Genomic DNA, 11,838 nt, shown 5'->3' with positions numbered 1-11,838 from the left:
TTTTGACAAGTTAGTTTCTGCTTTCTACATTGGCACTAACTTCTTTATAGATGGAATGTGTCTGGGCCTTGGTTTACCCTGCCCGGAAACCAAGGATCACTTCTTTGTTCTTCTAGAGAGAGGCTCCGAAGCAGGTCTTTTAGGAATGGGAGTGCTACTCATCATTGACTAGGTGCCCTCCGGGCGATGATGTCATTACTCACTTGGGATGGTGAGGCATTGAGCAGTGAGCTAACAATCCCTTGGCAGAGAGGCTGTATTCCCGCTCATTATTCTCAAGCGTGGCCAGTCTGCTCTGACTCGCTCACGCCCACCGGGAAGCCTGTGTGTTCAATCTGGAAATCCTTGGGCAGAATGACATTTCCCCATCCCTGGGTGTGGGGTACAGGTGCTTTGCTCAGTCACTGTGGACTGGAGGGCTCAGGTGACCAGTCCTGCAAGGTCAGCTTTGTCTGAGGCTGCTACCGGCTGGGTGTAGTTTGAGAGGGTTACGCAACTGTAGTTAGTGGGTGATGTTGATGGCAGAACCTGAGAGAGGAGGAGCCTACCGGAAGGCATTTAGGTCATGGGAGCATGCCCTTAGAAGGAAGGAACACTGATCTTGTGGAACCCCTAGGTTGTGATAAGCAGCCTGACACATCCCCTGACTCACTATCTCTCTCTGCCTTGCATATGATCCCTTCCTCTCACACCTATTCCCACCCACCATGCAGCTATCCTCCGTGTCCAGGTGACTTGAAGGCCCTCAGTGTTCAGCAGATGCCAGAGATCTCCAAGTCACATAGTCTCTGGCACTTTGTTACAAGTTCATGAAATGGACCAAGATATTTGTGTAAGACTTCCTCCCTCTTGTCTTTAAAAATGTTTTTTTTTTTCTATACAGGGTCTAATATGTAGCCCAGGCTAGCCTAAAATCCATTCACTACGTAGCCAATGCTGCATCCTAAGGAGCGCCATCAAGGTTGAATTGACAGAGAAGACATTTCCCAGAGTTCTAGGAGCATCTCTCTCCAAGCTGAGGGAGCTAACCTCAGCCTCGGTTGGTGCCTACAGATGTACCTATAGTAACTGGGACCTCTCCAGAAAAAACTTACTGACACGTCACATCTCTAGGGATGATGGTGTGGGGCCTGGAGGGAACAGAAGCGCCAGTGTACACAGAGGCTCTGAAGCAGCAGGGTCAAGCTTTATTGGAGTGATCGTATTTGTGCTTACACTGTTCACCACCGGTGGAAAGGCTAATTTTAGAGAGGGTCTCACTTCCTTCCATCCCATTCATACTTAGCAAACGGCGATGTATGTTGTCCAATGACCACGTCCCACCCCAGGCACACACACTAGCTCACCAAACCATCCTCAGACAGTGTGAAGACAATGTTTATAAAATGCTAGACCCTTTACAAGTTCAAACTTTAGATACTTGGGGGTGCTCTTGTAAAGCTAACTTTGTTTATTTTTTCCAGGTAAAGAAGGCCGGTCATTAAAAAAATACTTTATATAAATTCAAAGTCAGAACTAAAATATTCATTCCTATAAAAATATCTTACTGATAAAGCTATCAATTTCTAGATAAATTGCTCTTTATAAACAAGTTATATAAATTTTGAGGAAATACTACATCACAACAGTTCACATAGGACTTGTCCAGGTGACTTCCAGGCCCAGTTGTCACGAGGGCTTGGTTTTCAGAGCTGGACCACATTCGGTGTCCTACAATAATTGAACTCAGGTATCTATTTGCTGTGACTCATCTTGGCCTAGAGAAGTTGTCAGATCGATGCCTACAAAGAGGGAGCGCACTCAGAAGGGCTCACCTACGCTTGACCTTGAAATGCTTAACTTGGGAAGCTGGTGATGGCATTCTGACCGCTATCCGAGATCAGCTCATTCATTTCATTCTGCTTGCTCTCTTTCAGGGCATGGTTGGGGTGGTTTCTCTGTGCCTGTGTTCTCTTGGATCTCCTAAAACACAGCTTAAGCAGCAGGTAACACAACTCGGCCACATTGAGCAGCATGCAAATCACAGATGCGGAAATCATAAAAACAGTGAACACTGTTTTCTCGGTTGGTCTGGAAATGAAACAGTCCACGAGATTGGGGCAGGGGTCAATGCCGCATTTCAGCACCCAGGGCAGGTGGTACCCATTGTAGAGGAAGTAGAACACATACATGAAGGCGGCTTCGAAGATGATGCGGAAGAAGATGCTGCTGGTGTACGTCCACCACAGCGAGCCCTCGATGCGCACCTTCTGCCGTTTGATGTCCTCCAGGTCTTTAAACTCGTTCCTCTTCTCCCCGCGGATAAACTTTCGGGCAGTTTCATGTCTGTAGTAGGCCACGTGCATGGCCACCAGCAGGGCTGGGGTGGACACAAAGATCAGCTGCAGGGCCCAGAGCCGGATGTGGGACACGGGGAAGAAGTGGTCGTAGCAGACGTTCTTGCACCCCGGCTGCAGCGTGTTGCAGACGAAGTCCTCCTGCTCATCTCCCCACACTTCCTGGGCGGCCACCACGAGGATCATGACTCGGAAGATGAAGATGACCGTGATCCATACCTTCCCTATGCTGGTCGAGTGCTTGTTCACGCCGCCGATGACAGTGTGCAGGGTCCCCCAGTCCATTGCGCACGCTCCTTCTTAAAGAGATAAAAAGAAGCAAAGCTAGTTAGTAGAAGGCACCTCTGAATTAACTCACCAATACCATAGTGAAATTATCATCAGGTCGTGTGAATCTAAGCAAGTCTCAAACACCTCGTCTGCTAATTGCTGAGCTTTTCTGGTAAGAAACGCCCATGATAAAGGTGTTCTCTCTTTCCAACCACAAACAAGAAACAGTGGACAAACAGTCCCTCTAGGCGGCAACATCAACCTGACGACTCCCTTATTGTGATCGTCACTGTAATTAGAGACTTGATTTCACTTTTTGCATGATAGCCCTGCCTTTCACATGCAAAATAAGTCACCTAAACTCAACTGAGCACGGGTTGTACTTTAGGTTGCTGTTTGTCTTTAACTCGCCAACGCAGGTAAACAACCACGTGCTCAACCACGTGCTCGTTCCTTTTCTTCACTATGCAAACACATACATTATCTCCGGGTGGTTTTATTCAAGGACTCAGGTTTGAGTCATTAAGCAAGCCACAAAAATACAGCCAAACAAAAAAAATCATTCATTAGAACCACACATTCTGATTAACCCAGCAGACTAAGAAAAAACAATACCACTAATTGACCTTTTAGAGTGTATATTTATATTTTTAGCTTGACTGGACCATCTGCTACAATCACGTGCTCTTAGGAAAGTTAATATCTTCAACTACCTCTTCCAAAAGAGAATCACAAGGTTTGACACAAACTGTTTGCTTGTTCTCTGGTGGAAGCAGGCCATGTGTCAGCTGTTGCCCAAAAAATACGGGTCCCATTGCACTAGGGGCCACAGCAGCCCAGGGCTGTCCTCCCTTCTGAAAGACTGGTTTGGCAGAGAAAAAGACCTTCTTCTATCTGTGGCACTGGTTGTCAACCTTCCTAATCCTGGAACCCTCTAATACAGTTCCTCATGTTGTGGCGACCCCCCAACCATGAAATTATTTTTGTTGCCACTTCGTGACTGTAACTTTGATTCTGCTATGAATCATAATGTAAACATCTGTGTTTTCCAATGATTTTAGGTAACCCCTGTGGAAGGTTCCTTCGACCCCCCAAAGGCTTGAGAACTGCTGCGCTATGGTGGCAACTCTTGCTAGTACTGAGTCCTTCCCCCACTGCACCCCGCCCAGAAGCCATCAACTGCAGAGAGTCATTGGCTGTTCAACATCCTAATCACTTTAAAGAGTTCTCTTCAGTGGCTTCCTGGCTACAAACAGCCACTTCTTATCCCACATGACCAAGAAGAAGAATTGGTTGGCAAGCTCAGAAAAAAAAGGTATGTATGAGTGTGCCTCAATGAATGACAGTCATGGGACCTCCTTAGAGACAAGGATGCTTAAGCAACTTTTCATCCACTTGGAGGGGATAAGAGAGTCACTAAAGTCCTTCTGTTGCTGGTCTCAGGTGAGGAGCACTGGCCTCTCCCCACCACGTTAACCAAGATCAATGTCTAACCCTACCAGGTCCTCAGCCTTCTCTCAGTATTGCTGGTCACTCTTCGCCTGACTACTGTGCCCCTTGGGGTATCCTTGGTTTGACTAATTTTAGAGTCTGTACTCCTCTCAGAAAGCCACTCAGTAGATGTCATGTCCATGTGACATTTGTGTGCTAATTTCTGATCCTGCCGGGTCAGACGGTCATCTGAGGTGTACACAGTGTGGGTGAAAGTGGGCATGATAGGGTATATCTATACATTTTCCTGCTTTGGTTCCAAGAACTTGTCCCCCTGCCATGGGACAGAGCATCGATCAGAATGTTCGTAGTTCCCAAAGCTGACCACATGCTTGTGAGTACAAGAAAGTTGTCACCAGAACAGGTGTATTCTTTGAGCCACACTGAACTTAGCTAAAACCTCTCCCCCAGGGAGGAACTGAATTTCATCATCAAGGATTTCTAAAAGTGGAGGGAGGAGGGTTCTTAAAAATTGTGTCCCTTGTTGTGAAGGGCAAGTGACAGTGGGGGACCCAAAGCTACAGAGAGATAGGAACAACTCAGATCGGGGGTTAATAGGTCTAAATCTGTAAAACAAAAAGGAAATGGGAAAAGAAAAATAAAACATCCAACTATGAAAAGGAAAGAGAGACACTGTGCCCAAAGTACCAAACAGTGGTGGGTACGGTCTTGGATTATATGGCTATGGTTAGCTTTGGGTGCTGTTGGTTTTGTTTTTGAGACAGTCTCATATAGCCCAGACTGGCCTGGAACTCCTGAGTCTTCTTCCTGTACCTCCTGAAAGTTGGGTTTATAAGCATGTGCCAACATGCCTCACAGCAGACAGTACCATTTTAATTGTCAACCAATACAAGGTATCTATTTATTCCTAATGCTGGGGGTCGAACCCTAGAGCTTTGTATGTGTTAGGTAAGCAATCTACCAACTGAACTGTATCCAGGAGGCTGACCTACGATACTTAGTTTAACCTCCGGCAAAGTTCTAAAATGATACCCTATAACTATTTCGGTAACAATTACCATGGCAATGGCAACATCTTAGGTAGAACTAGTGGTTGTAGACATCTCATAACATCAGTAGCCTAGTTGATCCTTACAGTTTCTTTAAGAGCGCATCACACTCTGAAGGAGAAGTTCTATTATCAGCAGGGCATTAGTGTCTTTCCTCTTACTGTGGAGAAATGAATAAGGCTATGTGAGAACTGAGCGTCCAAGGTCCCTGAAGACAAACCCATTTCGTGGTTCAGGTAAGATCCTGGTATTGTGCGAGAGTAAGTAGGTGGTGGAATCTTGAACGAGAGTCTCTTATTTCACAAGGAGCCCAAGACAAACTAGTTTGAGGGTCCCGACTGTGGGGCACCTGGCAGTAATGTTGGCGGTTGTAGCAGAAAACTTCAAACCCTGTGCTGATCTGGAACTGAGAAGCTGGACTGAGTGTTTAGCATTAACAGCAACCTAGGGGGTTGAAAAATTGAAATAGGCTCTCCATAAATCACTGACGCTCAGCCCTAGACGTCTTTAGTTAGAGGCAGGGGAGGTCCCAGTAGGCGGATCACTGGGAAGCCATAGTCTCAAGGCTCCACGACTTAAGAGTATTAAATATTCTCTTTTATTTACTACATACTCCATGCCCCAAAGAGACTTTCATTGCTCACCTTAAGTATCTGTGTAGTAAAAAAACAAAAAACCAAAAAAAATTATTTTAAATAATATAAATTACGCAAATTAAGTTTTAGTCCTTGCTGAAAGCCACTGTATTAAATTTCCTTAACTGCTGCTCCCATGCTCTGGCGGCATGTCACTAAGTGACCTACGGAGCAGAAGTGTGTGAGGAAATCTTGAAGTTCACACTTTGCCACAGCTGTTCCCCCATGAGGCCTTGCTTGTTTTAAATGTCCTCTCCTTGACCAACTAGCACGTCACTCCCACATTTGCTCAACAACTTGCACGATGGATGAGTTTTATGAAATAAAACCTTCCCTTTCCCCCAGCGCTGCAGTGTCCATGGGTTTGAATGGTGTTGTTGGTAGAGCTCTGTCTCCTCTGTAACCTCTCTCACGTCCCTTGTCACCAGTCACCTGACATCTAGGCAGCAAATGGATCAGTGCCTCAAGGAACCACAGACAGGGCTTGAATGAATGTTGAAGGACTGAGGTCAAGAGATCATGTTTTCTCTGTCGGAATATGGGTCCTACAATCCTAGAAGCAGGACAGGTCTAAATGCTGGCACTAGCATTACTGCTTATCCCCCCCCTCCCACCATGACCCTGGACCTCCAACACTTTCTTTCTATCCATCTACCATACCTAAATGGAAGATAATCAATTTTCAATACACTAAATTTATTATTAAAGGCCAAGAATTTAGCTGTCTGTGGTGGTAGTGCCTGTAATCCCAGCACACGGATGGCTGGGCAGAGGGATTGGATGTTCTAGGCCCACCTGGGCTACAGGATCCTATCTCAAATACTTCAAACCAGACAACAACCACAAAGGAAAGCAACCTCGATAATGGACCTAAACCTTTCGAGCAGCAGTTCTCAACCTTCCTGCGACCCTTCAATACAGATCCTCCTGGAATGACCCCAACCATAAAATGATTTTTGTTGCTGCTTCATAACTGCAATTGTGTTGCTGTTACAAGTCATAATGCAAATATCAGATATTTACGGGGGTCTTAGGCAACCCCCATGAAAAGGTAGGTAGACCCTAAAGGGGTCATGACCCACAGGTTGAGAACAGCTGCTTTAAAGGAGGGTATGGGAGTTCTAAATCACCAAGGAAAACAGGGTTAAACTTAAATATTGGCGTGTTTAGCCTACTGGTCACTCAAGACAATGGGGCTGCATCTTCCTGAAAAGCAATGAAGACTTGTTTATTTGTAACAGAGGAAAGGAGTGAGAAAGAGAGCTGTTCCTATTTTCTGTAGCTCACTCTAATTGGCTGTAGGCCCTAACTGGCTGTACCAAGGACATGAGGTGAACTTCAGCCAGTCCTTTCCATCAGTGAAATAGCTCTTGCAGTTTCTCTGTCTAGACCATGTCATCCCTGAGGGTGTCTCCCATAAAGCCTTGAGCATTTGTCCTACACAGCAGTTTTGCGTGGGCCCAAAGCGAGAAAGTGGAGATCGCCTTACAAGTATTAGTTGGAGCCAGTTCAGGGTGGTGAAAGGGTGGTTCCTGAGCCCTACACTTCTCCATACAGGACTTCAGCTCCAGGGAAAGTCTGGCTGGTTCTAGGAGATTCTTCCCTATCCAAAGAGCCCCACAAGGAGTGAGCATGGTAGACAACTGAAGATTAGAGGACTTGTTCCTCCTGGCTAGTGGGAGACAGACTGAAGACCGGGCCTGGGATGTTCCTGCATCCTGTCACCCTGTTGCCCTTGTAGGTACCCTGGACCTTGAGGCATCTTTGATTAGAGAGGAGAGAGGAAGTAGTCACCACTCTGAGAAAGGTCACTAATGCAGAAATCATTTCTCAAATTACTGCAGCCCCCAGAACCCTTTGCTGTCTGCAGTGAACAGACCCCCACTTTGCGTCCATGCTTCAGTGGGGCCAGAGCTGGGGGGAGGAGCCTTTATAGTGAAAATTAAACTATTAACTGTTTCTTGGTACACCAGACAGGTTCATTTAATCTGACAGCTTCCTGGCTTGCCGATAAGGAACACATACATAGATATTCTTAGCCCCATAGATGTCACCTTATAGGAATGTGGTTCCATTTAGGTTTAGGAAGACAAATCATATATATTTCTGTGTTGTATTTAATCACAGTGCATCACTCACTCTATACATCGTTCTCGATCTTATAACTCTAATGCTGAATGTTATAACTTAATGCTAAAGACACAGCAGTGCGCTCATTTTGGGACACACTATTAGGAAGCGGCTCTGTTCCCCTTTCACATTTCAAATAAGCTGGGTCTATCTTTGTTCCAGCAGTGACATGATTCCTCGATCATTTTTACAGTCCTGTTTTGAGACAGTTCTTGTTATGCATTTCTAATTGGCCTTGTACTCCTAGGGTGGCCTCAAACTCACAGTAATCCTCCTGTCTCAGCCCTCAAGAAGCTACATGTTACAATAAACGGCTTTTGAGACTTTTGATATTTGAAGGCTGAGGACAATTTTATTCGAGTTGAAGAGAAAACCTCAGGGCAGGTGAGTTGTGATTGTCAGCAGCTGCTGGGAGGAGGGGGCGGGTAAGAGGAGAGAAAGCCTTGCCTTCTGCGTTAGGCCTTCATGTCAGCAAGGACGATCTGATTCTTTTCACTTAGGAATTTAATTACAGATGGCTAAATCTTGTCATTTTAACTCTATGGATGATAGAGCCCAAACAAACCCCCTCAACACACAGGAAGAGCTTTCCTCTTTAGATCAATCTACAGGGCAGTTTGAAAAGAAAAATCACTTGATTATTTAATAGACCCAAGAGAAACTTAGCACACTCCTTACAATAGCCCTGTGAGCTCTGCAGAGTTGAAGGCACAAGAAAAACGTTCAAGCCAAACACCCAAACCTGAGTCTCGTTCCCAAGGACTTCCAGTGCGTTGTCCAGGCCAAGAGCCACTACAAAATCCCTCCTCAAGGACTTCTGGCTTTCCCTTCTACTCCTCTGGCAGTCAGCAGTGTTAGCGGTGGTGGCCCTGCCCTGCTGCTCTGTTTAGGGTGGCAGTGGGAATGTCACCTGTTGAATGAAAAGAAAATCATTGTTGCCAATGTTGTCAAGTTCTGTGCAAGTTCATTGGGTGAACTTTGTATCACCAGACGCATTAAAGGGTAAATTTGGAAATTGTCAGTTTCCCGTGCTTTACTCCTCTGCCCCATGAAAGGCTCTCCTTAGGGTAGCTGTATTTCCCTGGTAATCACAACAGCAGTGCTGGGGATGATAACCCACTCTCCTAAACCTCCATCCCAATTTTCAAGTACACAAAAAGCAGTAGAGTTTGAAAAGCTGGGCACACCCACCTCCCCAGCGCCGGAGTTTTAAAAAAAAAGGAAAAGAAAAGAAGAGCAAATCTGAAAAGTTGTCCTTTAATCAAGAAATCTCTAGAAATCTCAGGTGACCCAAGAGACAACCTGATAGTCCAGTTTGAAATTTAATGACGCAAACCATCAGGATCTGTGATTTCAAAAGAGTGAGTAGTGATGGCATCGGGTTTGGGATTCATATACCTTGTCAACATCCGCTCGGAGCCAATGAAACCTTTGCTGTACCCTCAGATATAAGAATGGGCAGCCCACAAAACTCTGCTTCTCATTCTACCCGAGTTCCAAAAGACAATGGACACCAACATCCCATCCCCAGGCCTTCTTAGCAGTTGCCTGTTCCTAGCAAGGCTCTCCCCTCTTCAAACATTTCGTTTAGGTTCAATTAGGAGGAAATGACTCTGAAGGGGGCAGGGGAGGCTCCTGGGGCCCAGTTCCACTCTTCCAGATTAAGCAACAGCTCCTGAAAATCCTGTCTAGGACAATGTAAGATCATGGCCTCAGGGGGCGAGAAACTTGGGTTAAAAACAATTTCCCTATAATTGTATTCCACTTAACCAATGCACCCAACCTAGTCTCTGGAGTTTTTTAGACTCAATCAGAACTGCGTGGTGAGGACGTGCAAGTCAGAATTTTCTTTCTATTGATGAAATTGTTCAGAGACCCTACCCTCCTCCCCCCACACTGCAAGAGTGAAAAAGAAACTGAGTACAAAGCCACCATGAAAATTTACCTTTCAATAACAGCCACCAGTATGACCTGGGTTGATAGATCAGTCTTCTGGGTCTCAAGTCCCCGTGTGAGGTGAACTGGAACCCTTCACCCCAGCTATGTGACAGGCTAGCACCCAGGCTCTCTCTCTATCACTGCCTCCCTTTCTTGGCACTGTTCAGACGACACCCCCCAAAGACTCTGCTGGATCCAAAGAGCTGACAAAGCTCTCCACAGGGGCAGCTCTGAGCAGCATCCTGCAGTTCTAAGGAAACTGCATCAGGACAGGACGTTTTTCTTCTAGAACACTGGTCAGATTCTGCTAGAACTGGGGCAAAGAAAGCGTAGCATCTACTTGAAGGGAAACAAGGCTGCAGCGTTAAACTTAATCAGGCACCAACTGACTAAAGTCTCCTGGTCGGTGTTCCTTACCGCGGCTTCCAGGGTCCATAGCTGTATGAAGGCCACACTCTCTGGGACTGGAGGCCTGGTTCCCAGGAATAGAAGAGAGCCCAGGACTACCAAATCCAGGCTAACACCTGGGACTAGGCACATTCAGGAAGTATTACCCACATCTGAAGTTTTTAATCCTACATGTCACCAATTACTTTTAATTACTATTGTGCACTCTACTGTCATCTTCGTTCCCGAGTCTTAATCATGCAACCTGAATGGGCATTTCTCTCCAAGTCGCAGGGTAAACATCATTCCTTGTTTTGACTTTCTGCTCGCTCCCCAAATCCAAGGGGAACAAGTCAGTGACAGCCCAAAACCAGCAAAGGAAATGAGAAAAGGGACTTAGTATGAACTCTGGTCACTTTAAACAACCTGATGTATTTATAAAACCTGTCGTGCAAGTCAGAGGGGCATGGTGCATGCAGAAGTCAAACTAGTCCATCCCAGTTCCCACTGCAGGGCGCGAAGGAGGGGACAGCGCGGGTGACAGCCACCCTGCTGCGGTTCCAGTCCCCGGGGGTCCGCAGCGGGGGATGCCGATGGGAGGTAGATAAGAATGCGGGCAGCCCCCTCTCTCCCGCCCCCGCCTCCTGCCCCGCACCGTCAAAGCTCTGCCTAGAACCACCAGGCAACCTGGAACAGTCGCCCCCTTCGTCCCCCAGCGAACCACAAATCCGGTGAGGAAGGGGACAGACCACTTCCTTCACCTGCTCGGGCTTCTCGGAGGAAAAGCTCCCACTCGCACTTACCCGCTCGGTGGGAGCCGGCTCCAAGCTCGCAGCGGCACCCAGAGCTCCTGCCCTGAGCGTCGGTTGGATCAGGAGCCGGCGGTTCGCGGCGGGAACAGAATCGGGAACAGAATCGGGGACAGTGCAGGTGGAGCCCCGGTTTCCACCTGCGGCTTCTTTTAACCGCGCCCCACCCCGCCTCTGCCTGACGCCGCACGGGAGGGCTGCGGGAGAGGAGCGCGGGCACACGACGCGCCTGCTGCGGTGCGCACCGCCCTCCCTCCAGGACAGAGGAGTGGGGCGGGTCCCCTTCTGTGGAGCAGGGAGTAGGGGGCCCTTCCCTGTAGGGCCAGGGGAGCAGAGCTAGTCTATCTTAGGGGTCGTAGATTAGAGCAGTCGTTTGGACCCTTCTTCTAATGCTAGAAACCACTGTCCCCTAGGAGAGACGCCAGGTGTAGGATGGTCTTCCCTTAGGTAGGGGACACAAGGCATGTCCCTTCTTGTGGACGTGGGTGGAGCGTGGACGGTGATGGGCAAGCTCAGCCAGATCCCATCGAGGGCAGAGAAGAGTTGCCCGCTGAGGCCTTCCTGGGGCTGGACACTGGAGGGCTCCTTAATGAGGAGAGAGCTGCCCAGAGTACCAAGGGAACAGGCTTTGGGTGAGTGGACCCAGCTAGCAGTGTGTCACTCCCCTTAGTAGTCCTGTTAAGGAGGCAGCTGGCTTATTTTCATCCTTTCTGGACCCTTCAGGCACCCTCTCCTCTAGAGTAGCCTGGAGGTTCTTCATTTCTTAATGACCACTTCGGAGTCTCAAAGGTTTGTTTTTATTAGTCACCTGAATCCTTTACTGCCTCATCGG

General features: G+C 47.4%; 1 protein-coding gene across 3 annotated transcripts; it reads right to left on the bottom strand.

The window, feature by feature from the left end:
- Positions 1-1,167: 1,167 nt before the first annotated feature.
- Gjb6 (gap junction protein beta 6) lies at positions 1,168-11,453 on the bottom strand. 3 transcript variants are annotated; one of them, XM_032918093.1, is made up of 3 exons: positions 11,001-11,453; positions 8,615-8,782; positions 1,168-2,635 (listed from the first exon to the last, which is right to left on the bottom strand). In XM_032918093.1, the coding sequence occupies exon 3, from the start codon at positions 2,619-2,621 to the stop codon at positions 1,836-1,838; it is 786 nt and encodes a 261-aa protein (XP_032773984.1). In that variant the 5' UTR covers positions 2,622-2,635; positions 8,615-8,782; positions 11,001-11,453; the 3' UTR covers positions 1,168-1,835. The 3 variants fall into 3 exon arrangements, with proteins under 3 accessions (XP_032773984.1, XP_032773986.1, XP_032773987.1); XM_032918095.1 differs by lacking the exon at positions 11,001-11,453 and adding an exon at positions 9,818-9,936; XM_032918096.1 differs by lacking the exon at positions 11,001-11,453 and adding an exon at positions 9,818-9,936 and having other exon boundaries at positions 1,168-2,632.
- Positions 11,454-11,838: the final 385 nt, after the last annotated feature.

This window comes from Rattus rattus, chromosome 12, assembly GCF_011064425.1.
Source record: "Rattus rattus isolate New Zealand chromosome 12, Rrattus_CSIRO_v1, whole genome shotgun sequence".
Classification (NCBI taxonomy): Eukaryota; Metazoa; Chordata; class Mammalia; order Rodentia; family Muridae; genus Rattus; species Rattus rattus.
The sequence above is the reverse complement of the archived record's forward strand: the minus strand, read 5'-3'. Positions and strand labels throughout refer to the sequence as shown.